Source organism: Panthera tigris, chromosome D2 (genome assembly GCF_018350195.1).
Source record: "Panthera tigris isolate Pti1 chromosome D2, P.tigris_Pti1_mat1.1, whole genome shotgun sequence".
NCBI classification, from domain to species: Eukaryota; Metazoa; Chordata; class Mammalia; order Carnivora; family Felidae; genus Panthera; species Panthera tigris.
In genome coordinates this window covers 6,337,118-6,364,304 of record NC_056670.1, presented here as the reverse complement: position 1 = coordinate 6,364,304, position 27,187 = coordinate 6,337,118, and the positions used below count along the sequence as shown (strand labels likewise).

At 41.8% G+C, this 27,187-nt stretch overlaps 1 protein-coding gene across 1 annotated transcript in view; it reads right to left on the bottom strand.

Annotated features, from left to right (window-relative positions):
• Positions 1-9,764: 9,764 nt before the first annotated feature.
• A1CF (APOBEC1 complementation factor) overlaps positions 9,765-27,187 on the bottom strand; it is a 76,687-nt gene continuing 59,264 nt past the window's right edge. Inside the window, exons 7-12 of the mRNA XM_015544714.2 lie at positions 24,552-24,649; positions 18,937-19,210; positions 16,787-16,992; positions 14,272-14,408; positions 13,164-13,306; positions 9,765-9,987 (exon numbers count right to left, since the gene is read on the bottom strand). Coding sequence (XP_015400200.1) covers positions 9,836-9,987; positions 13,164-13,306; positions 14,272-14,408; positions 16,787-16,992; positions 18,937-19,210; positions 24,552-24,649 — 1,010 coding nt within the window. The 3' untranslated portion in view covers positions 9,765-9,835. The remainder of the gene's footprint in view (positions 9,988-13,163; positions 13,307-14,271; positions 14,409-16,786; positions 16,993-18,936; positions 19,211-24,551; positions 24,650-27,187) is intronic.

The following is a 27,187-nucleotide window of genomic DNA, read 5'->3' as shown; positions in this document are numbered from 1 at the left end:
GGCAGAGCAGCAGGTCTCAGTACACAAATGCAAGCATGAAAGAAAAAAAATTATTTTTCTGTAACCTAACTTGATTTTTTCCTGAGCTCCCATCTCCGGGGGGGCAGGTCCAAGCAAAAACTCGCCCACATTCGTCCTTCCATTGTTGAGATTGTGCAACAATCATTGGTGTCCTACAGACGGGGATGAATCCAGATTCCCTGCGTTCTTAGTTTTTCAGATCTCTTTCTTCTCTCTCTCCCTGTCCGCATTCTATTTGGGGGATGAGGGCATGCCTTCTTCCCCTCGCTTTTCCACGGTACTCTGTCTCTACCATAAATCACTTTCTCCCAGTCTTTCGCTTCCTCCCCAAACCCTGTAAATTCTTTGAATTGCTAAGGCATTTGGAAGACCAGAGCCAGAAAGGCTTGTGTGGACTCTGTTTGATGTTTGGCCAGATACTTTCATTGAAGCAGTGATAGATGGGCTTGCTGAGGAAAGAGGAAAATACAGTGAGAATAGAAGTAAGTTGATATCTTTCTTTCTCTTTCCATGCCTTCCCTTCCCCTTCTTCATTTCCTCTCTCCCTCCTTCCCTCCCTCCCTTCTCTCCCTCCCTTTTCTCCCTCTTCCCATCCCTCCCTCCTCTTCTGCTTCCCTGGGTCCTTCACTCTCTCGCTTCATCCCTCCCTCCCTTCCTTTCTTCTTCCCACCCCATCAGCATTTGTGAGCACCTCCTGAGAGGTATGTACAACTTCCTTAGCTTTTATTCTCCTCAGCATCGAGCATATGCTCCTGCATACTGACAACAGCAAGTTATTCATAAGCTCAAAAATTGGGTTGGTTTCGCAGGGTGATGCATGCCAACGTTGGACGACTCTATTATACACCTGAAACTAGTCTAACACTGTATCTTAACTAACTGGAATTAAAATAAAAACTTAAAAAAATTGGGTTGGTTCCTCTGACTTTGCATAAGAGCCTCGGTGACTCTGCTGATAAACACATTGGCATTTGCTGTAACTTTATAGCTTTTTTGCTGTTGTAGCCATTATCTGCTGTTCACAGCAGATTATCCTGAAGCTTAGCAAATTTAAAATACCTGCTTCCAAAGCCCAGTCATGCAGTTGTGGGCAGCCCTTGGTTCACAGCCTGTCGGCTGCAGGCTGCTTCCAGTTCCTGCCCCACGGCCTTTTCCATAGCACGGCTCCTGGCGTGGCAGCTGGCTTGACCAGAGTGAGTGAGCGAGACCCAGAGAGAGGCCAGTGAGATGGGGAGCATCATCTGTTACAACCTGATCTTAGAAGAGATGTCCTGCATTCTAGTCATTAGAGGCAGTCACGGCCAGCTCCGGCCTTCTTTACAGAAGAAGATTATACAATGGTGTGAAGATGGGACCCGTGGAACCATCCCCACCACAGATGTACCTTCAACGGGTTACGAGACTTTGAGAAATTCTGAGCTAAACGAACAGTTCCGCTTTCATTTGGGAAGGGAGGGGTTCCAAGCCCAGTGCCAGATGATCTCATGTGCCATACTTCGTTTCACCTTCACACCTTTCCTGTGTTGTAAATACTTGTGGCAAGCTCTGTTGGTTCTCCTCAGCGTTCATCATTCCATTCTTTCATAGCAAAATACCTCTTTATGGTGGCCCAGATAAGGACTACATTTCACATCCTCTCATGTGCCTAAGCTCTGCCCAATGGGATGTAAGCCAGCGTGAAGCGTGGCAACTTCCAGTGCATCTCCTTAAGGGAAAGCTGCTTAGCTGTCCTTTCCTCTCCTTGTTTCTATCTTCTTCTTTCCTTCTACCGGGATGTATGTGCCATCATCTTAGACCATGAGATGGAGATCCTACAAGTAAGGAGACAAGAAGAAAGACTTTCTGTTCATAACCCTGTGAAGCCTTCTGCCAGCTTTGTACTACTTTTGGGACTTTTGGGGCCAGTGACAACAAGTTGTTGCCTTATTTAAATCGCTGCCATTTTGGATACTGTCACTGGCAGCCAAATCCAGTCCCAGCTAATTTGGAATTTCGTACTTAGAAGCGGGGTGCTACCTGTAACAAAAGTCAAAATACGCGGTGTTGGCTTAGGGCAGGGTTGGCAAACTTGTCATAAAGGGACAGATGGTAACTATTTTAGGCTCAGTGGGCCACCTAGGGTCTTGTCACAGATTTTCCCTTTATATTTAAGCAAACTTTTAAAGTGTAAAAAATGTCTTGGCTCAGTGCTTTAAAAAGATAACAACCGTTCTTAGCTCAAGGACCAACAACAACAACAAAAAAACCAGGTAGCTGGATCTGGCCTTTGAAGGATAGTTTGTGATCTCTGTTCTTTTCCATTAGGGATCAGCACCTGCCCCCAGGGCAAATGTTGACCTCAGAGCCCACTGACCTTTCTGGAGTCACGTTTTCTTATCATTTGTAGTTTCTGGGTATTTCTCTTGTTTTCTTTATTGATCGGAAAATAATGCACTTAATTGTTGAAAGTTCCCTTTACCCTCAGAAGATGCAGCAGAGGGAACTTTTATCAGAGATGCAAATGTAAGGAAATCACCAAAAGGATACCTGCTTTTATAGGTCATTACTGTTTAGGTATTGACTCAAAAAGAGTAAAGCTGTAGTTTTCAGGAAAGAGAAAATAAATCGGCGACTCAGGCTGGTACTTATTAAAACTTTATGAGGTTACATGAAAATTCAATCGAAATCATCTTGTCATCTTGAAGGTACACTAGTCATCACAATACTGCATTACTTCTTAGTTCCTGTCGTTCACGATTGTAAGGCACCGGCTCCATTGCATTTACATCTTCGAAGCCAATGATCACTGTCCTGATGAATGGATGTTGTCATTTTACTTAGTATATTCAGATAGACCTGGGTCCTATAGGATATGGTACTCAAAGTACAAAAACAAGCGCTCTATGCACATTCTTTAATACTGTTTCTGTTTCTCCTTTTCTTTGGTGCCTCAGCTAACTAACGTCACATAAATCAGGTCGATAGTACCAAAAAGGAAAAGAAGCAAGAGATTGTGTAACACCTGGAAACTAGAAACACAGTTTGCTGACGGCATTCTCTTTGTTGGGAGGAGGTAACGATATCTGGCTGTAATGCAGTCAGAGAAATGAGAAAGCAAGAACTCGGGAAGGAATAGAAACAAAAATACCAACAATTACACTAAATATTTAAACCAGTGATAATGATGGATTGATGTAAAGAGACTCATCTGCGGCTCTTGTCCCAAGATCCCCCAAATCTCTTAGGAATTACAGGAAAAAGTGCCCAATTTCAAAATAAAATTGCCATTTGAAAAGAGCATGTATCCTGCATTGCAAATCATTTCTTACAAACCATATAGGTGTAGCTCAGGCTTGTTCAAAAGGTTTTTGAATTGTCTAAACACGAGTATGTTTAGAATCCAGAAATACTTAATAACAAACTGTTTTCAAGTGAATAACAAAGTCTGGCTACCTGTTCTTTAACATCATAAATCAGTGGGTGAACTTGGCAATTCCACGTTTCAAAGCATGTGTTTTTGTTTTGTTTTGTGTTTTATAAAACTGCCTGTGTCATGTGCTGGTGAGGATGTACAGCAACTAGAACTCTTTTTTTTTTTTTTTTTACGATTCTATTTTTAAGTAATTTCTACACCCAAAGTGGGGCTTGAACTCACAACCCTGAGATCAAGAATCATGTGTTTCACTGACTAAGATAGCCAGGTGCCCTTGCTGACGTCTGTTTTAAATCTGCACTGCTAACGAAGATTGTTTCCTCTTGTTTTTTGCACTATCTTTGCTATTTCTCCTGGGAAAGAGCTTTGAAAACTCATTTTACTTAAATCGCAATAATAACAGGTCAAGGGTGAAAGTCATCTTTGCCAAGGCTTACAGCACCCACCTTGTATTTGACAGTAATGGCTGAAACTTAAAATTGAGAACAGGGTTGATTTAATTTGGGGGATTCTGACTAAGTGAAAAAAGCTACGAACTGGTGAACTTCAGTGCAATTACACTCAGTTTGCAAAAATGCAGAGGATGCGTCACGGGACCGTGTACTGTGCTGTGGAAATACACACACACCCGTTCATAGTTTCCGGCAGAGGAGAAGGTGCATAATAAATACAGACGAATCATCCATTCTATGAAATAGAGGCCTCTGGTTTATAGCAATAGAGATTATAATTTGTTTAATTCTTACTATCAGCGAAGAAAATAATGAGAGAGTAAAAGGAAGTTCTATAAAAAGGAAAGTATCTGTCAATATTCTTCTCCATTAAGAAATATTCAACACTTTATATGAGATTATATGAGGATAGTTCATGAGCAACAGTAATGTCGACGTGAGAGGCAGATATTTGAGCAAATCTGTAAAACACGGAAGGGAAAAAGCAGCGTCCCTTTTACGAGGAAGGCTGATGTTCGAAGTCCTTCCTGGTTTGCAGCATAAGGAGCTTGGTTTAAGGAAGAAAGGAACCGCCAAATCCTCCAAAACCCTCCCAATGCCCTACCTTTCATCTTGTTCCCTGTCCCATCTGGCCCCAGTGGCAGAGCTCAGGACCCAGAGCCCAGGGACTTGGGGAGGACGACCAGGACCAGAAAGGGGTTGGTGGTGGGGTCACTGGGTGGGGAGGAGATTGAGGGTAATCATAAATGAGAGGACGACACATTTCTCTTGGTTTCTCTCTGCTCCTACCTCCGTCAGAAAGAAGTCAGTTGGGCATTTTCCTTTAACGTGCACCTGTTCTGGAGAGGATAAAGCCAATTCTATAAGATTAAAAAAAAAAAAAAAAAGGAACGACAAGAAAAGAAAAGGAGCCAACAAGATGAGGTCACTGTATAATTTGTTGTCTAAACTGGGACACATTTGTGAGTCTGAAGGGTTATTGTTAATATTGATAAACAGGGCTGTCCCGGCAAACAGAACATACTGTCATCCCAGAGGGACATAGTTAACCCCGAGTGGGGTTGATGTTCTTCAGTCTCCAAGAAGTCTCTGAAGGCAGCTTATTTTCTTTAAAGTGCTGTTTCTTGGCACCTCCCCTTCCATTAGACAAAGTAAGGAAAATGCAAAGAATATTCTTCCTGATTTCTCTCCCCAGACGGGAGAACAGTGGGAGGAGGGAGGTGTAGAAGGGTTCTAGATCTCATTCCAGGCATGTTCGAATGAATGGGGGCTTCTGGTTTCTAGGCAAATGAGTGAATTATTTTTCACTTCCAGATTGTTTACCAGTTTCTTTTCACTATTAGCTGAAGTATAAGGCTTTCTTTTTCTCTTTTCTACAAAATTGAGGTGACCTGGGAATGCCTAAAGTTCACATTCTCCCATCAGTGAGTGTATGTGTTCAAGATATGCACTGTTCTCCCTATTAAACTCACACATTCTATTTCCTGTAGAAATATTGTAAGAAAAACCTGGCTTGTAAAATGGATATTCTCTGTAGAATTTTCTGTAGAATTCGGTAGAATATTCTGTATGAATTTTCTGTTGAAAAAAGTTTTTGTATGTTCTAGTCCATAAGCAAAGTGATCTGGCATGGAAGTCAGAAAGTCTCATTTCTCTGATGGTTTTTTACTCATTAGAGCAGGACATGCTTGGCTTAGTCCTAACATTGGCAAAGGCAAACATCGATCCTGGTGGATACATGACATTTTCTATGACTATGTTCTTGTAAAGCTTGAAGCATTTTCAAGACATCACTAGAATGAAGTAGAATTTCAACATCATATTTGGTGATCAGTTCAACAAAAAGCAGTAGGTAACTATTCCATGTCAGGTAGGAATATTGGGTCCCTAGTTTCTCTGTCTTCCAAGAAGTACATTGAAATTCCCAAATTTTGCCGTTAATGTTTTCTTGTAAAAGTATTTACCACAAAGTTTACTGTAAGTGTCATACTTGAAGCTTGGTTTTGTCTTGGACAGAGGTATTTATATATAGGTAAAAATGTATCCCCAAGATGTAAAAAGATATAAGTTGTTTCGTCTCCTGGGTATTTCTGTACGAATGAAGTCAAGGAGGCGATGAATGACCATGGCCTTGTGTGAACCCTGGGGCACACTGCTCACTGTGAGTTGTAAGTTATTTGGGGGAAATCTTGGCTTGTCCTGGAGCTACGCAACATTACTATATTTTATCAAACTCTGTAGCTTTGGATACAAAAACAATTTACTCCAAATACTGTCTTTATTGACTCTTCTTCTTGAAAAGCCACCCTGGAGAATCTCCCTGTCCCCATGGATTCAAACTGTGACCCAGTTGTCCAAGGCAGAACTAGAAAACAGTCATTTAAAACATATCGTGAAAATGGACATAAATCAAAAATTACATTGAGGCAATATTTATGAAAAGCTAATCAATGTGAATGGGAGGTTGTGTTTACAAAAACTTTTAAGTAAAACTAAACCTAATTTCCTGCATAACGATTACATAGCCATAATAGCTATTAAATTACATAGCTATTAATACATAGCTATAATTTGATCTCCATTCACCATTAAAAAGTCCAGGACCTGTGGTTTGTTAGATATTTTTTGAAGTCAATGTTTTTTTTAACATGAGGTAGCTTTCTAGCAGCATTTTGGGTGCTTTTACGCCAACACAGTGTGGTCTGGCATGATACCAGGTTTGGGCACAGGTGGGAGGCAAGAACTGGCTCTGTAGGAAAACTGTATCTTACTACAGGTAAAGATGGTCTTCTTGTTACAGTAAATGGGGTGGGAGAGAAATATAGCAATTGGAGAATAAGCAGCACTCTTACGGGTAAGAGAATAGATATCTAATCTCACTACTGTACCATTTCTCGTGAGTAACGGTGGTTAATTTTAATTTTCACTAAGCTATTAAGTACCAAAACTTAGAAACTCAATTCTAATTTACTAGATGCTCCTAAATGATTGGTTTGGCACTCTGTTATCATTTGGTTGGTTTACTCATGTTAGTTTCTTCTGTGAAGAGTCTTTTCTAGGAAATAAGAAAGCAAGAAGTAACAAAAAATAGATTTGATGCATAAGGTACGATAGGGATTAAACAGGTGCTAGTTTCTGACGTCCAAAAACATCAACATCATGTGAAGTAAACCTGTGGTCCCACACTTGATTTTTAAACGTCTCATTTTTTTAAAGTTCCAAACTCATTATAGCTGGAGCTGTTCTACATGACTCAATTTGGGCAAAGTCAATACATATGGCACTACAGACACATTGATACTTTCTACGAATAGGTTCTAATGGAATTCAAAGTATTCTCTCGATTTTACTAGAATGAAGTAAAATTTCAGCAAAAAGTAAAACCATAGTTACTTGCTTGAATACAGTCCATCCTTACGAGGTAAATGTACGAATACCTGTGTTTCCTTGGTGTTCAAGTGGCAATTCTCGATACTTTGCTATTTTTGTATGTCTAGGCTTCTCTTCTTAGCCTTTAAAAAACTCATTATGATTTCACCCAGAATAATGATTTTTCTCATAAAAAGATTCCTGTGGTTAACTAACTGTTCATTTTGATTAAATTTAAAACTCCTCTGGATGAAACCTTCTATTTTGCATTGACGAGACATGTAGAAGGAATCTTTTCTATTTCCAGAGATTTTAAAGAACATTAAAGCTTTTGCTCTTGGAGTTTGGAATGCTTTTTTGGACTCAGTGAGAATTTGCCTGCCTCAATGTAATTACTCTTTTTGAGTATAAAAGCAGGTCTGTCCAGGAATGTAGATTTGGACCTCAAAATTGCTTATGGAGGAATTTTTCACTTCCTCATTTTTAAAACTAGTTTGGTCCAAAAGTTAGTTTGAAGCCAGTATGAATTATATTCAAATTTGTACTTTTTATGAGATGAATATGTGTAAAAATATGATTTGGCTATTTAGAGAAATTTTTCTTGCATTTTTCTATTTAATGAAAAAGAAATAAAAAAGGAAGACATTAAGGGTTGAAGACAGGGTTGAAATGGAAAGATTATGGCCATTCCCAAAGTTAGTTGCACATTGAAATCACCTGAGATTTTTAAAAAGTACTGAGAATATCACCCCGTGGTATTCTAATGTAATCCATATGAGGCGCCATCTTGGTAAAGGCATTCTGAAAAGCCTTCCGGGTGTTTCTGATGTGCAGTTAAGTTTGGGAGCCACTATCCTAGGGAATATGAGGATCAAAATGTAAAGCTGAAAGCACCGGGTCTTTCAGAGTGAGCTTAGCCTTGAGGCCTTTGATACCTGATTAGAATTAACAGAACTGAAAGGTTACAAGGACTTTTAACTCTTATTGGAATTTAGCTGATTTTGATTGGAATCTGGGCTGATTTTGGATCCCAGGATCCCATTCAAGAGTTGACCAATGGTTCTATGTTTTCATGTGTATGTCTTCCTTTGAGTCCTGTAGAATTTTTACCAGGGCCAAAGGATTTTTTTAAATGGAAATTCTGGTACTGTAGGTCTTAAACCACTAATGAGACTGAGACAGTAGTGATAGGTGTTTGGAGTTCAGACCTGGGTTATTTCTATTTTGATACAGACGTAGTCATTTACATGTATGGCAAGAAAGTAGAGCTTTCTGCTCCCTCCATCCTGTTTTTTTGTAGCACCCGTATCCCTAGAAGATGTTCCTGGAGAGAGGCCTGAAGCCCTCGAGGATTTTGGTAAACAGCACCCTGGCTGGGTGTCTAAGAATCAGCTTCTGATCAATCGGCAGTGGTGGGTGTAAGGTTTCTGTGCTCAGTTCAAGACCAAAGGGCTCAGACACGGTAAAGCTGTCCGATACTTGTTGAAAACAGAAGGGAGGAAAGGTAGAGGATTTGTGGGCAGATTTCATGCGAGTGGGTGAGACAGTCCAAGGCTGACCCCACGTCAATATAACAGTCTCTGAATGCCGGACGGTGGACCGGATGCTGCAAAAAGTCCAAAGAAATGAGAGTGGATCTTCACTCCTCTGTTTGAAAAGACTTCACAGCCCCTTTGCTGAGTAGGAAAAAGCGTCACAAGTGATGATCGGTAGATCTGATGCGCCTTTTTATGGTATTAGGCACGAGCCACGTGAGACAGATATGAAAACAAATCAATGTGAACAAGCGAAAAGTTTACAAGGAGAAGTCCTTTTACGCCGGGGTGATTACTGTGTTGGGGGACCATTGGCAAGGATGGGGGTTCCAGGGAAGGAGAGGTGCGGGCCGATGAGTTTAGTAAACAGTGGGCCCGGGTTCATTTTATCGTTACCTGCAGCACATCACGCTGACTTCCAGGAGGTCCCCAGGGGTCACGGGGGCCACAAAGATGCTGACCTAGGACAGACTGACCTGGGGCATTTTTTGGACGGAAGTGATGCTGACCCCATCAGACCTTGGGCAGTCTTTCACGGACCCCAGCCTGAGGACATACCCCACGTGGCGGGCAATGCGAACGCCTTTCAAAGAGCGTCCTCCCCGGCCCCCACCCTGCCTGTTTGTGACTCTCTGTGTCACAGAAGCAGCTGTGAGCCCAGGTTAAGACTCTGGAATTCACATGGCTCTCTTTGTTGTTTCTGGCCCAGGTCTGCTGACCCCTGAACGCTTGCTGGTTAACAGGTCTCTCTTTACACTGTCAGGGTTCAGAAACCCGTCACCAGGTCCCTCAGGAGCCTGGGAGAAACGACTGTTGGGGCAATGGTTCTTTAGCTTTCTGTTAGACAAAAGCCTGCTCGACATTTGATTTCACTGGGAATACAGCCTCCTATCATGATTCTACAATTAGTATACACTAACCAGTCTCGGGCAAGGCATCGCTTTAGGAAAAGTATTACTTGTGATCGTAAGGAAACTGAGTGAGAGGTTTATTTCTTCCGGATAGAGTTGTGTGTGTCTTATTCTTAAATTAAAAGAAAGATATCTTCAGAAGGCTCCATATCCATCCCCTCGGGCAGTCACTGCAAAAGTGGGGTAGACCTCATACGTCGTATATGCTGCTAAGTCTTGTCCAAGGGTCACCGCTTGCTTGAGCTGGGCCGCGGACACAGGTGCACTTGCGTTAGGGACAGCGTATCCTGGAGAAGGAGGCAGAGAGAGCTTCAGCAAAGGCATCCGGGTGTCCTCCCTTTTGGTTAACTGTCTTCTTTTTGGGATATGAAAGTTTGACGTCACTTAAAGCCAAAAGTTTAATACGTCCCTCTAAAAAAGTGAACTCCTGGGGCACCTGGGTGGCTCAGTCGGTTACGCGTCCGACTTGGGCTCCGGTCTTGACCTCGCGGTGTGTGAGCTCAAGTCCCGCGCCAGGCTGTCTGCTGTCAGCCCAGAGCCTGCTTTGGATCCTCTGTCCCCCTTCCCTCTGTCCCTCCCCCATTCTCTCTCTCTCTCACAAATCCACATTAAAAGAAATTAAAAAGGGAACTCAGGAGACATAATATCTAGACTCAGTGACTTAGGGGACAGTGTTCCTCAAAGCAAGGTCAACTATGTGTGCCCTATCCACTTCATGCTTGCAGAATCAGAAACACCAGAGATCGAGTCCGAGAAACAGAAACTTAACAGGATGCTGAGTTAATTACACTTGAGACTTGGGTCTTTATCAGAGGGTCGCAAAATTTACAAAGGAGGAGAGGTGATTGAGAGGTTGGCAGGGCTGGAGGAGTGGGGGCTCTGTGGGTCTGATTTTGTGCCCCCACCCCCATCTGAGTGAAATGTTAAAAACTCATTGCTTTTGTCCAAGAAGGACGTATAGGGAGTAGGTAGACCGGTAGAAAAAATACTGAGCGTTTTCGTGTATTTCTACGTAGCACCGTGAAAGCAAATATGTAGGCTGTTTACATTTAGACCCGACCGTGAAGGGCAAAGATCATCTTGCCTCACCAGCAAGCTGTCTGGAGGCCACGATGCTTGTCCTCACCCTCAGACAACTAAGGGGTTTGAGTGGTGAGGAGGCCATCACGGGCAGTCACATTAATATCACGTCTGGCTGATTGACATCCACGTTTAGAGAAAACAGCTATTACCTAAAAGCAATGTTTCTCTGTTAACGTTTTAGATCAAAATTAAACCGTTTCTGAGACGACCCAAAAAGTGTGCAGGTGACAAGAAAAAAGGAAAAATATACTTAAGCAACAAACAGGGACCTGAAAAAAAAAAAAGAAAAGAAAAAGCCCATTTTGTTTATGTGCCGTGGCCATCATCCCAACCCCAGACACATTGATTTCTTTCTGGTGGCTTCTCAGGAAGTGGTGGCAGGAAACTGGCTGGACCGTTTTTTTAAAAATTAAATCCACTCCTTGGCTTGAACACTTTGGCCAGTAATGCTGACTAAGGCACGACTGAAGTTCAGTCTGTTTTCCAACGAGATGAGAAATGTGTTACCGATTACTTCCCTGACTTTGGAAATAGTATTTCTAAATAAGTGAATAAGAAATACACATGTGTGAAGAGAGCGTGTGCATGTGTGTGTGTGGTGTATTTCTATTTTAGGGATTTTGAATTTTCTTCTTCAACTTGGCTAATTTCCCAAGTGCAAGAGTATTTGGAATTTAAACAGATTCTTCCCTTGTGACCCATTATTCTTTGCTTGACTCCACAGCAAAGTTATAAGAGAGGCTCTCAGATTCTCAGGCGTCCCCAAGACAACTCTCATGCCCTAAATATTTTTTACTTCTTGTGGGAGCAAACAGAAGTGAGGACAAGAGCAAACGTTCTTAGGTAAAAGCAAATCCTTTGCAATGTGCAACTGGAAAATTCTGACAGTGGCTCATTTGTTTTTACAGTACATTATTTAAGTGGCTTTGGGGTGCAGCTGTCCACAAGACAGGGGCTGAAACTTCTCCCAGAACCGAGAAGCCGTGGCACAGGACCCCCAGGAGACTGACATGTCAACACCCTGTTGTGTGGGAAGCGAGCACACAGCTCGCACACAGCTCACTGTGATGGCCCCAGCACAGCCCAGGGGACCTGCCCTGTGCATTGGCAGCTGTGGTCTTGGCAACCTCATGGGGGCATGCCACACATCCTCTCCACGTTCTACAGAACAAAGCTGGCATTGAGGTCACATTCACCGGTTGCAACCTTGCTTGCCAGAATGGAAAACACATTCGCAACTTTTGAGAAACAAAAGAAAATCAGAATGGGCCCAGGTGTTATGTTCGTGAGCAACAGAAAGTTCTCACGCCTGTATGTGCCCAATATACGAATGAATGCATGGGTTGACAGAAATGCCCTATTTCTGGGTCCAGTCAGATCTCTTAATTTGTCTTAAGGGAGGTATGCCAATGCAGTGACTCATGACCAATTTCTTCAAAAGAAATGAACTTTTATTTGCTAAAACTGAACGGAGTTACTTAACCTAACTGTTAAGGAAACATTTCCAGAACAAATTTGTCATCTGGTTTCTTTGAATCTCTAGAGGGTTCACTTTTTAATTGTTAGCATTGGTTGTAGGTACATAATAAATGGGGAAAAGTCTTTTAAATGTGACCCTGGAGGCGTGTCGATCTACAGACAGGCTTTATTCTGAGCAAACAGTGCGCTCCAGACCAAAATTATAGAGCAGATAAAATGAGGGCTGATTATCCACATATTGAAAGGATCTCGATCTGTCTCTGACTCTCTCTTGCACACAGAGTTTTCGACTTAAAATAACTTAAGAAATGCGTGGTCTACACGATTCTTCCAGAAAGCAAAGCAATGAAAGTCAAGTTGAGTTGAAGATGAGAAAAGTGCAGATACTCCAAGGGCTCCTTAAAAGCCAGTTGACCTTGGCCAAATTACTTCATCATCCCTGTCCTTGGTTCCTTCAGCTCACAATGGGCATTATGCCACAACCTACCTCTTGCGGGGTCCTGAGCGTCACTGATGTAGCATAAAGCATGCGGAGCATTTAGGCGAGCACCTGGCGTGCCCTGAGCATTCGAGTGAACATCAACTCTTAACAGGCAGTTCCAACCTCTCTCATTAAAAGTGAAAACCCAAGCCGACCAGATGCAGAGGCTGGCTCTTTTGAGATCACGCTGCTACTCAAGCTGAGCCGAGCCTGGCCCCCCGCTTCTCCCACCCTCCCCCCTCACTCCTCTCTGTCCTACCTGGATGGTCCACTCACCTGGGGAGCGTCTTTGGTCACAGATGGTGTAAGTCAGATTTCTTGTGGGTGGGGGTCATAAAGAGCTCTAAGGGTCCATGGTCCCAAGGGAGGGTTTCCCAAACACGCTGGGTGGGCTGCCGTGTCTGGCACAATTTTCCGTACCTGGGAAAGCAGCGGCGGCTGCGGGGGCGGTGGGGGCCTCGGCCCCGTCGGTGGGGATGCCCAGGGTGTGGAGGGTGTGCTCTGCCGCGTAGGTCTTGGCTTCGTCCACGTAGGCACTTAGCTTCGGAGGCGTGAAGGGGTGGCTGCAAGACATATCCAGTCAGGGCAGGCATTTAAATTTGGGGTGCTGAGGGCTGAGATGGGAGCAAAGCTCCGTCGCTGTTAGTGTTTGCAGATGAGCGGGTAGTGGGGTTTTGTGTGCGTGGTTTTCATTCTCTTTGCATTTAAGACTTGTACGTGTGTGTGTGTGTGTGTGCAGGGAGATTTGTGACCTGACCCAGGACCTCAGCGGTGGATACGACATTCCTGGGGCACATGCCTAACGCACCGCATGGCTGTTCTACTGCGCACGTGAACCAGGAAAGTTCCTAAAACATGCAGAGACGCGGGCTTGAGGCGGGGATACCCACTCCCAGAGAGGATCTTTGATCCAAAATTTAAGTGACTGCGCACGGTGTCATGCTGTACAATGTGGTGATTTCCTGTGGTTCAGCCTGAATGCTGCACAGGTAAAAGACGGGCGACAGTTTTCATTTCCATTACATTTTACATCTGAAGTTCTTCATTGGTGGATGATGCTATGCAGTCTTCATCGTCTGTTTGAAACATGGGGCCTTTGAGAGGCTGGCACCTCTATCCCGCTACACGACTGGACGTTTGCGTTTAATGAAAATTGAGTAGGCAGTAGACTGAAACATTTAGCTTATATAGATAGTGACAACGTAGGGGCACCTGAGTTGCCTAGTGGGTTCAGCGTCCCAATCTTGACATTGGCTCAGGTCATGATCTCACAGTTCGTGGGATCAAGCCCCGTGTCAGGCTCTGCACTGACCGCATGGAGCCTGCTTGGGATTCTCTCTCTCTCTCTCTCTCTCTCTCTCTCTCTCTCTTTCTCCCTCTCTTTCTGCCCCTCTCCTGCTCACGCACACCTTCTGTCTCTCTCAAAATAAACATTTTCAAAAAAAGATAGTGACAAAATACACTCAATTTACTGGAGACTCTTACTCTAAAAATCTTAGAAAATTAGGAATTTGGAGATGTTACGCACATGGCAGGATTCTGGCTGGCCAGGGCAGGAATGGTTATTTTGTATAAGAATAGTTGCCGTTGATCTTGTCCAATGGCCGAGTGCAGCTGATATACCGGTTGTCCCCAGTTATTTTTCTGACAAATTTCTTCTAATATCTATGAGAGTTAAAACAAAAAAAAAAGTGATTTTCCTTCCAATTGTCGTATTTGCACTATTTCATCAGCTTTCAGGGTTTTAAACTCTAATCTTCAGTGTTGAAGCTAATGTAAGAAAATATAAAACGCCACATGGTTTAATGACTCATACAATTTTAAGACGAACTCAACTTGAACTCCATTTAAAATGTTACACCTATTAATTCACAAAAATCGTTTTCACGCCATTTATTCTCATATGTTTTTAGTTCAGTCCATTAGCCGTAACTTTTTCTTCTTCTTTTTTTTTTCCCCATAGCTTAATTCTATGATTTGTTGGATGTATTTATTCCATTAAAGAAAAACTGACATTTTAGCACTGTGTAGCTGGATTTCCTCATTACCCTCAATCCTTCTGTCTACAGTGGTTTAGAGAAAATAACCTAAGAATATAGTCCTACTTCATGTCGTTTGTCATAGGGTTTTAACTTTACATTTTTGTAAAAATCAAGGTAAAAAGTTTAATGGATTACTAGTTACTGGGGTTACAACTGCTGACTGTACGGGACAGTCCTTGTCTCTCTGCTCCTGGTGGGCGTTTGTGACTCCACCGCGGAACTGTTAAGGCTCCAACTCTGTTGGTTTGGGTTGGCACAGCCTTCAGTGTCTAAGCTGTAGTTGTAGAGATTCAGAGACAAATTAAAGAACTTTCAATAGTTGCTAGAGATGGTTCCTTACATATTACTATAAACCACGACCAACTTCTGATCTGGGTTGAATACAAGAAGGAGAGATTGTCCCTCACGCTATGGCAGCTCATAGAACTATGACATGGAATTTATAACAATTACTATTTTTTATTTTCTTAAAAGATTTCCAAGTATCTTAGTTCTTTAATAAGGTGCCTTATTTTAAATTTTAACCCAAGATAGATTGGGTGACAAGCTTTAGTGCTTTCTGAGCAAGGCTTCATCATGATTTTATTACAATTAATTTTATTACAATTAATTGGCTTATGTGTCAGCTGTCTCTTACTGGATTGCCATATGAGTTTTGATGGCAAAGACCGTATTATATTCTCTTTTCCATCCCCAGCACCTAACGCAATACGTGGTGTGTGATACATGGCCAATAAATGGTTTTTGAATAAACAAATGTTTGCTGTTTACCACTCTGATAGGCATCTTTATTTTTAATTGCCTGGGTAAGGATAGCAGCAACCTTAGATGAACTAATGTGTATGTGTAAGACAACCATCAATCCTGCAAAAATAGTACTCAGGATGAGCTGTTAGAAAACCAAGTTTTCTATTTGCTTGCAATCATAAGGCCTACTTCCATAAACCTGGGGGCTTATACCTTTGGGCCTGGAGTAGGAATGTTTCCTTTAGGGTCCACAGACTGTACCTCTGAACGACCGGTTACTGGTTCCTTAGCCAGTGTCTCTACAGGGAGGCCATCAGAGGTACTGCACACCCACAGGCTAAGGGTTAACGCATCCTGTTTTGTTTTATTTTTACCCCTGTTAATTCATTTTCCATACTGGAACAGCTTTTATAACTTTTAATTTTCCAATAATAAAAACCACAGCCTCAAGCAGAAACATGGAGCTGTGGAATGAGAGCATTAAAAATTCCCCATAATCACTGCCCAACTATAATTATTGTAGAAGACTTAATTGGATAAGAGTGATGGCATCTCATAGTTAATATGGGTAATGATATCACCATCAGTAGCATGGTTTTTATCTCTTAAACATAGTGTTTCTGGGGCGTCTGGGTGGCTCAGTAGGTTAAGTGTCCAACTTTGGCTCAGGTCACGATCTCACGGTTTGTGGGTTCAAGCCCGCATCGGGCTCTGTGCTGACAGCTCAGAGCTTGGAGCCTGCTTTGGATTCTGTGTCTCCTTCTCTCCCTGCCCCTCTCCCACTCACCTCTCTGTCTCTCTCTCTGTCTCAAAAATAAATAAACATTAAAGAACCCCACAGTGTTTCCAATAAAGGATGTCCTTTATTGGCACATAAGAGTGGTCTATTCATTCCCTGTAACGAATACTCTCCATTAGCCTACTCCCACACGGTAGGCATTTATTTTGAGTCAGGGTCTTTGCTGCACTTTATTTGCATTTAAGGTATTGGTTAATAATTCTTAGTAGGATCTTCGTTTTCCAGTTCAGATTATTTAGGGTGTCAGACTTCATTTTTAAGAAGAAGAGTGAAATGGGACAGTGACACTCAATGGTGGGGCATTCTCTCATTGTGTCGATTGGCCACTTTATCTATGTAAACAAAACAAAACGAGCAGTGGCCCAAGTAGGGATCAAGTCAAATCATTTGACGAAAGGTGTACCAAGGTCTTTGGCCTAACTTAAGGAAACTATCTCCGGAATAACATTACCTACCTGGGGAGCAAGTTTAATTCCCTGGGGTTTTAAAGTGACAGGATTCATTGGGGTGAGCTCCATCCCAGGTAAAAGGTCGTAGAGTTTGTCTTCTCTCTTGTCTCCCTTGACCTGGTATCCACGACCCAGGCCTGTGTAGGTCAAATAGCCACGGCCACCTAGTCTTCTTACTCCCGCAGCCCCTACAGGTACATTCATGTAAATTTCTAGGAATGTAAGAAGGCATTAAACTGAATCAAACCACCAGAAAATCACCCTGAATCTTACTGAAATGGAAAAGTTAGCCCAAGTCCCATTGATTACCGCCCTGACGATGCACAGAAAACTCTAGGATTCTGATGTAATGAAACTCAACAAAAGGTAGGGGTCGCCACAGGTGTGTTTTTGTGTGTTTTCTTTTTGACTGGGGAAGAAAGCAATCCTATCAAAGCCATCATCACTAAGTACACGAGCAACTTTAAAACTTTGGTACAGAGAAAAATTTTGCAACTTCTGTCTGCAGTTAACCTTTTGTTGATATTTTTCCATAGGCTAATAAATGTTGGGAAGGCATCTATTTCAAGATCCCAGCGTGTTATGACCACATGTATTAAAATAAGAGTTGCATTTTTATCTTCGATCAGGAAATCAGAAATGAATTCTAGCTTCCCCAATAGTTCCGTCCCCAGTGATCAGTCGGGAAATGGAACATTGAGAATACAGGTTTTTAAGTTCACTATTTTCTGTTTCATGGCCTGTCAATGTGAGGCTTAAATTCCCATTGAGTTTCATTAATAGATTCCTTTTGATTTTTTGCTTTGCTGTGTTGCCACTTTGATTTCCTACTGATGGCATAAAGTTGATAAAAAAATTAAATTGATTACCCTTCATCCATGAATCTCATTCATTGATTTCCTTTCTTGTTATAAGGTATTTTTTTCCCCTTGGAGTGGAGTTTGTTTTTTTCCTACATTACAACTGGTTGCCAATTTATATTTAACGTATGCATTATTTAATAATATGATTTCAGATTACAAATGTGTAATATTTTAATGACATAATTTGCCACCACATAGATAGATTATACCAGAGGAAAACCTGATGATTTCTTTAGCATTATAATCTTGGGTAGAGTGATTTTATGATGATTATGGAAATTTTAAGGCTGTTGAAGACTAGAGATCTTAGGATGGCCAACTCAGTTTTCCTGAAAAATAGTAAAACACAGTAAGAGGATAGTTTCCACAGTAATCTGACATGCCCCTTTGCTTCTAACTAAAACCCAAGGATGGGATTTAAATACACAGTTTGTTGTCAAGTTGCCCAGAATGGTTTTATATTTGGAAGACAGAACTGGGATTCTTTTGGCATTAACTACATCCTAGCAGGACCATTCTGAAGGATCCCATTAGGCAGAGACAAACTAGTTTACTAGAAATTAAAAAAAAATGCTTTCCTTTTCATCTATCTTGCTTGAACTGAGCCCAGAACACTGCTTGAACATTTGGAACTCTTATAGGATTACATAGGAAAGATTTATCATTTAGTAGTTAGTCTTTTTTCTATTTGGACTTTACTATTTAGTTCCCCATATCCTGGAAAAATAAATTTATTTCCTCACTAGTGTGGCTTTTTACAAGGCATAGCGCATAATCCTGGGAGGAGGTCAAATGAAAGCATGTCATGTGTCTCTTAGAACATGTTTATGATAATTTGATTTATATACGAATAGGCCCCTGAGTCGCCCTCAAAGGCACATGTGCCTTGACGTGTTTTTGCTATTTGACATAACTGGTTTTCATTGGCCCATCCTTGCTTTCATTTGTAAATTTTCTAATGAGTCACAAATGACTGCAATATGGTGGTGGTCCAATGATAAGGGAGAAGCTAACTATTTAGTCTGTACAAACTTTATGCACCCATGCGAAGACCAAATGTATGCATTAGACTCCTTTGTGCTATGTCCTGACCAAGTTTTTCCAATAACCAGTTGTAATGTGAAAAAAGATTTTTATGAAAGGACAACTATTGATATAATAATATTTGATTTTTCATGAACAATTTTCCAGTCCTTTTCTCCCGGTGGACCCATCCAATTTGTCTAAGGCTATTGCAATACAAATCATTTGAAATTGTAGAGTTATTCCAGGGCAAGAGCTGATGAGCATTACCTCTAACAGAAGGGGCTCGGATAATGGCCCTGTTGCCAAGATGTCCTTTAGTGGCTGGGAAATGAAGGCTGGGAATTGCTGTATAGGCCTGAGGGGCATAGAAGACAGGAGCTCCAAGGTAGGTTGTGGTGGGATCGTAAACATGGCCCAAAGAGTAGGTGTAATCTCCTTGCAGCATGGCGCCCCTTCCGCCCGTGCCTCGGGTGTACCTAACGTAACTGTCCTTGTCCACTGGTTTGGCTAGGGTCACTTCAATGGGGGAACCATCTAGCACCTGTTGTAGAGAGCAAAGAAGAAACAACATTAGAAGATATGAAGGCAACCCAGTGCGGCTGAGCCCTAGTCTCCTGAGCGTTAGTCAATTTGCTGCTCTGTTCGCTGTTTCGCTTACACATATCTTGTCTCTTTATCGGTTCACGTTTGTGGGTCAGTTGAGTTTTCCTGAGTCGTTTTGTTGGTACATTGCACATAATATGCACCAGGTTTCACAGTGACAAACGGACCACTGTCTGCTGACATACGGGTTATAAATTATGCGAATACAGTCATTGCAACAGAGTTATGTGATATTTTTATGAGATATATATGTTTTAAATTACATGTTATGTAATTCTAAGAAATTTTAGGTTAATAATGGGTGGAACGTAATCTTTACTACTTAGCACAGCACAAAGAAGGTGAAAGGACACCAATAAAGAAATCTTGTCACTTGTTAGCACGTTGGCATGGGTAGCCTAGTCAGGTCGTTCCAGCTGCCAGCCAGTTAAATAGCTTACTTCTTTTTTTAACGTTTTGTTTATTTTTGAGGGAGAGAGAGACAGTGAGAGCCTGACCGGGGGAGGAGCAGAGAAAGGGGGACAGAGGATCTAAAGCGGGCTCTGCGCTGACACGCTGATCATAGTGAGTCTGACGTGGGGCTTGAACTCACGAAACGTGAGATCATGACCTGAGCCGAAGTTGGACGCTCAAATGACTGAGCCACCCAGGTGCCCCTAAATGGCTTACATCGTAGAGCGGCTACACAATAGGTAAGTTTTTACTAGAAAAGAAAAGAGACTTAAAAATGGGGCCTTATTCAGGGAAGAGGGATCAAGGAGGCCACTGTACTTTCCCCCCAGGTACCCGTGAAGCAACCTTTTGATCTGTTGCACAGCTGGGAACTGGCAGAGAAGCCAGGGGAAGCCCCATGATTTCTCAAGTCACGCACTTCTTAAAATGTGTCCTCAAGAATTATTGGAGTGGTGTTTGCTTCTGCCGCAAGTTTCTAACATTTTGCAAACAGATCCCGACGTGGAAGATAATGGATGTGTGTAGATCTATGTGTGCCACTCGCTTTTCTCTCTTGCTTGCCAACACGAGACAAAGATGGCTCTCAACAAATGCTTGACGGATTGACGTATTTCTTATCAATGGGACAAGGTGTTGCGAGGAAGCATTTGTAGCTTCCTCCGAATAAGAATGTTGTGAGCCTCTATTTTTTATACAGGAAAGGAATGATACGAAGTGTTCCTGCAAGGATTCTCTGTCATAGCAGCTCGCCATTTGATGAGAGCCTCAGTCCATTCTGGGGTCATTGAGGTTGGCCGGACAAAGTTGTGCTTCATGGTTGTTGTGACCATTTTAGTCAGCCTTGGGGCAACTTGTTCTTAGTTTCCTATATCTGCCCTACTTTTTAGCAGCAAGAGCCAGTCTTGAATATGTTAGTTGGAATATACTGAAAGAGAATCCTGATGATATTCACCTATCTTTACAATGGTGTTGATGTAATTAGAAGCAACAGATCAGAGTATCAAAGGAAGGGGGTGGTCTTGGTAATAAGATTCTTTATCTTCAGTCCTGTCTTGAGGAAGGTGAGAGAGACCCAAATAGGTCTCTGCTTATAGACCTTCCTATCAAGAGACATTTTTAATTTTTTTTTAATGTTTATTTATTTTTGAGACAGAGAGAGACAGAGCATGAATGGGGGAGGGGCAGAGAGAGAGGGAGACACAGAATCGGAAGCAGGCTCCAGGCTCTGAGCCATCGGCCCAGAGCCCGACGCGGGGCTCGAACTCACGGACTGTGAGATCGTGACCTGAGCTGAAGTCAGACGCTCAACCGACTGAGCCACCCGGGTGCCCCTCAAGAGACATTTTTAATGGAATGATTCTTTACTGCAAAGTCAGGTTCCATATTGTAATAGAATTTGTGCTTCATTGTCCCCGTAGGAGTCGTTTTAAAAAATTTTTTTAACACTTATTTATTTTTGAGAGAGAAAGAGAGAGAGCATGAGTGGGGGAGGGGAACAGAGAGAGGAGGACAGATTATCTGAAGCAGGCTCCAGGCTCTGAGCTGTCAGCACAGAGCCTGATGTGGGGCTTGAACTCCTGCACTGTGAGATCATGGCCTGAGCCAAAGTCAGACACTTAACCGACTGAGCCATCCAGGCGCCCCTTGAGTGTTTTAAACTCAGTACTGTCTTTTAGTGATTTGCTCTAGACGTTTCAAGAGCTAGGGTGATATATTATTCATTGGTATATTCCCAAGCCCCGAAAAATTCCTTACACATCACAGACACCCACAAGTATTTCTAGAATAGAGAACCACATGCAAAGCTCAGTTCATCCCCTTTCTCTCTAAATAGGTTTCCTTTCCTGGCTTCCCCCACAGTATCATCCTGATCCCCCATATTGAAAACCAGCCAATGGCTCCTGCTCACTCCGATATCCAGTCAGTTCCTGGATGTTTTCAATTCGTGCCCCATAGCCCTACATAGAGATTTCTACTACTTTCCTTTCCCGCCCTCCTTCAAGCCCTTATTCAAAATGAGAGAGAGAGAATGAGAGAGGGAAGGGCAGTGAAAGGAGAGAGAGAGAGAGAGAGAGAGAGAGAGAGAGAGAAACTTCAGCAGGCTCCATTGTCAGCGTGGAGCCCGATGTAGGACTTGATCCCATGACCCCGGGATCATGACCTGAGCTGAAATCAAGAGTTGGATGCTCAACTGATTGAGCCACCCAGGGGCCCCAAACATAACATCTTTAAAAAATATACCTAGCTTATCTAGCTGTAAAATTTGGGAACAATTTGAGCATTTTTCCATCATAATTATTTCAATGTAATTATTAGCGTTTAATTTATGACCGTCTCTTCTCAGCATTCATCATGTATCCTCAGGAATGTTCTCAAATGGAGAAACTGACCTATGAATTGTTTTCAGAGTAATAACAGCTTTATGGCACTAAATGTGATCGTCGATAAAGATGAGGTGGTGATTTGCTTCATGGACGTGTATTTAAATCTGCACGAATTTCTGCTTTGCAGTTTTTGCATTTCGGAGTCAGTACTTTCTCTCCTCCAGGACTCAAGCATGTCTGTGGACCCCAGATCGGCCCCTAAGCCCAGCCCCCCGTGACTGATGAACCTGCTCTGGGAGGTACTCCCTTAGCTGCTGGCCGTGTCCTTCGGCCAAACACCCCTGCTTCTTTCTCCCAAGGAGACCTGCTCTGTCCAGTCCTCTCTCTCTGAGGTTTCCTGTGATGTCTCCCGCCCCTTGTTGCCTTGACCCCAGGGGTGCGGTGACCCTCAGCTCCTCCACTCTTTTGCTTCCCCTTCCCTGCACTCACACTTCTGTACTTAGCCCCTTTGCCAGCTGGCTGCTGTGAGGACTGACTGGTGCAAAGCCCGACAGGCGACACAGCCCTGCGTGCATCATGTTCTAACTGAATCGCTCTGCTTTCACCTTCCTTAGTCACTTCTTGCGCTTTCCAAATTCTGTGCCTCGGAAACCGCCTCTCCATTTCCATGTGTTTTGATTTGGGAAATCTGCCCAATTTTTATGGCTTCTTATAGTTACCATCTTCTCATCTCCACGAAGATTTTCTGATTCTGAATGGCTCATTCCTCCTTCCTTTGGATATACTCACCACTTTTTATGTGTATATATATATATGTGTGTGTGTGTGTGTGTATACATATATATACATATATACACATACATATATATACACACACATATATATATACACATATACACATACATATATATACGCATATATACACATATATATAATATATATATGAAACTTATTTGGCTGAACTATGAAAGATGTGTGTGTACTTATCTTATATACATATACATATACATACACATATATGTGTATACATATATGTGTATACATATATGTGTATACATATATACACATATACATATATACATATACATACACACATATACATATATATACACATATACATATACACACATAAATAATATATATATGAAACTTATTTGGCTGAACTATGAAGGATGTGTGTGTACTTATATACATATGCATACACATACATGTGTATACATATATATACATATACATATATATACACATATACATATATACACCTATACATATATATACACATATACATATATATACACATATATACACATATATATATACTATATATATGAAACTTATTTGGCTGAACTATGAAAGATGTGTGTGTACTTATCTTATATACATATACATATACATATACATATACATATACATATACATATATATACATATATATGTATACACATATACATATACACATATACATATATATACACATATACATATACACATACACATACATATATATACACATATACACATATATACACATATATAATATATATATGAAACTTATTTGGCTGAACTATGAAAGATGTGTGTGTACTTATTCCTCTGGTAGACTTTTAGCTTGCTGACAAGTATCTTTGGGTTTTTTTTGTATCCTAGACATTATTTAGCAAGATAAGTGGTCTATAGAAACGTTTTAGTGTTTTTTTTAAATATTTTTAAAATTTTATTTATTTTTGAGAGAGAGAGAGAGAGAGTGTGAGCAGGGGAGGGAAAGAGAGAAGGGGAGACACAGAATCCAAAGCAGGCTCCAGGCACTGAGCTGTCAGCACAGAGCCCGACGCGGGGCTTGAACTCACAAACTGTGAGATCATGACCTGAGCTGGAGTCGGACGCTCAACTGGCTGAGCCACCCAGGTGCCCCAAAGGGTTTTAATGTTTTTTGCATTGATAAGTAAATATTATATTGGTTTCTATTTACAAGTCAGGAGAAAGGACTTAGAAACTAGCTTTTTCCTGGACCTTATTCTTGGCCAGGTGAAGAGACCCAAAGCCTTCCAGAGTAGGGAGATCAAAACTCTGAGGGCGGACTGACAGCAGTGACCTTGACATCTTTTCTGGTCATCAGCCTCCAAAATACTGACTACTGAGGTGATAATCTCTCAAAGTAATGACAGAAAGTTGCACCTGAGAAAAACACCTTGAAATAACCTACGCCAATACTCCAATCCCCCACTTGGGAAGGAAGTTGAGGGGCAGTGACTTGTTCAAATCAGTCCAAATTAGAGACAGGACCGGACACAGGAGCCACATCTCCATGGTGTTTTCTGTCACTGACTCTTCTGTTCATCTTCAATGGATAGAGACAGTCATGTTAGAGGTAGAGAAAGCCTGAGTGACACAGACTTGCGGGATCGTTCTTTTGAATAAAATTTCCACGCCAAATTTGGGTGGAACTTGTGTGTGTGTGTGTGTGTGTGTGTGTGTGTGTGTACGCGCATTGTCCTATATTACCTTTCCATTTAAAGCTTTCATTGCCTCAACTGCATCCTCTCGACTGCTGAAATGCACAAAAGCATAGTCGCGGATTTTCTTTACCCTCTCCACAGCACCTGTAAACAGAGAGAAAGTAGCCCCATTAGCAACCTTGACACAACACCGAGAATGGCACATTTTAGCATGTGGCTTCCAAGAGTATTTGATTTTTTTTTCAGACTTACTATTTAGGTTAAGTTCTCCTTGAGAATGTTTGCTATGTCCAGGTTTGCAATTGTACACATTCAGTAGAAGCTTTTGTTTGTAATTTTTTTATATCCCCTATATTCTTCCATATTATTATAGATTTGTGTTTTCCACTTCCTAGATTATAAGACCTTTAAGAGTAGAAGCATTATCTTATTTTGTCTCTATATAATGTAAACAATAGTAACTTATACTTGGTAAAATATTTTTTCAATTGTTTTGAACTATTGGTCATCCTATAAATATATATTTAGGCGATTACCTTATAAAATTTTATGGCTTTTCCCCCAGACAAATATTTTATTTCTTTTGATTTATGTAGTACAACTTTAGAATTAGGAGAGACTTTAGCAATGCTTTACTTTAAGCTTTTAGAGATTCACTTGACCTTGGGTGCCTGTGTGGCTCAGTCGGTTAAGTGTCCAACTCTTGATTTCAGCTCAGATCACGATCTTGCAGTTTGTGGCTTTGAGCCCCGCATCAGGCTTTGTGCTGACAGTGTGGAGCCTGCTTGGGATTCTCTCTCTCTGTCTCTCTCTTCCCCTCCCCCCTTGCTCTCTGTCTCTCAAAATAAATAAACTTAAAAAAAATTAAAAAAAATAAAAATTCACTTGACCTTAATTTATTTTTGACTTAAAGATTAGGAAACTAAGGTTCTAACAAGGAAGGTGAGCTTGTAAGGGTTCACACAGCTAGGAACTGGAACTCAGATCTCTTAACTGAGATCTGATAGTCTTTTGATTAAAAAAAAAAAAGGTAGTTTCTGAAAGAACATTTGAAAACCAAAATAGTTCTTTCCCTGCTGTTCATAATATCTACATGTTGGAAACAATGTAGATATCCAAGAATTCTCCCTTGAGGAACATCTTTTACAGAAGCACTCCTATATGCAAAAGGATAATATATGAGGACGTTAGCTCTCACTGTTGTGGTAGCAAAAATAAAACAACTTAAAGTCCATTCTCCTGAGAGTGATTAAATCTGGTACATTCATATCAAATGAAATAAGTCTTTAGGGGCGCCTGGGCGGCTCAGTTGGTTAAGCATCCAGCTCTTGGTTTCAGCTCAGGTCGTGATCCCGCAGTTTGCAGGACGGAGCCCGCATCCCACTGTCTGTGCTGATGGTGTGGAGGCTGCTTGGGATTCTCTGTCTCTCCCTTTCTCTCTGCCCCTCCCCCAACCTTCTCTCTCAAACAAATAAAAAAAAAAAGAAATGAGTCTTCAAAGAGAAAAAATAGACCTATGTATGCTTACACGGAAAGATTTAAGACCTATTGTGAAATTCAAAAATTTGTAAAATAGTGAGTATAATTTTGTAACATTTATGTTTTCAAAATCCCAACCCATATATATGTACAGAGAAATATGGATACACACACACACACACACACACACACACACACACACAGAAAGAGAGCTGGAAACATAGAGACCAAACTGTTAATACAGGTTATGTAAGGAATGGGGAGAAAATTTGCAGAGAATAAAGGGGACTTTCACATGTTAATTTATATTCTTTGGTATTTTACAAACATGTGCAATGTTTATTTCTATTGTTTGTATAATAAAAAAAATAACAAATCGACCTGACCTATTTTAATATAGAGAGACTGCTGCAGGTGCCAATGGCAAAAAAATAGAAGTTTCGGGGCGCCTGGGTGGCTCAGTCAGTTAAGCGTGTGACTTCGGCTCAGGCCATGATCTTGCGGTTCGTGAGTTCGAGCCCCGCGTCGGGCTCTGTGCTGACAGCTCGGAGTCTGGAGCCCGCTTCAGAGTCTGTGTCTCCCTCTCTCTGCCCCTTCCCCACTTGCACTCTGTCTCTCAAAAATAAATAAACATTAAAAAAAATTTGAAATAGAAGTTTCACCTAGAGTGAAGGTAAAATGGAAACTTCTTTGACATTAACTTGTTAGTAGTTTAGCGTGACGACTGTCCTCTTTCAGTGACACTCACATGGGTGTGTCTTGAGAGATGCGGTTTCTTCTCCTCTCCTTAAGTTCCCAGACATCACAAAGGATGGGACACTTTCCCAGGGGGGTCCAGAAGAGGACACGAGGGCTCTCCTTTTGTCGCCTCCCTATCAAAGCTCAGTCATCTATCCTACCAGATTCAAGGTCATAAAGACAGACGTTTTACTCTGCCACGTGGTTCAACGGCTATATGTTATCTTCTTTTGGAACAATGGTAGGGCTGTATTGTCAGGATGATGTAAAACCATCGTGGCCCTCTCTCTTCCCTCTGCATCCAGCACTTGACTTCTTCTGGCAAAGGGTGTAGAGAGCAGAATTGTCCGGCTCGGCGGAGAACGTACATAAAAGCAGTTGAGACCACGAAGCATGGGACACGTAATTCCCTGAATTTCCAGCACACTGTCTTCATTCCTCCAGGGTCGGGGAGGGTAATTTTCA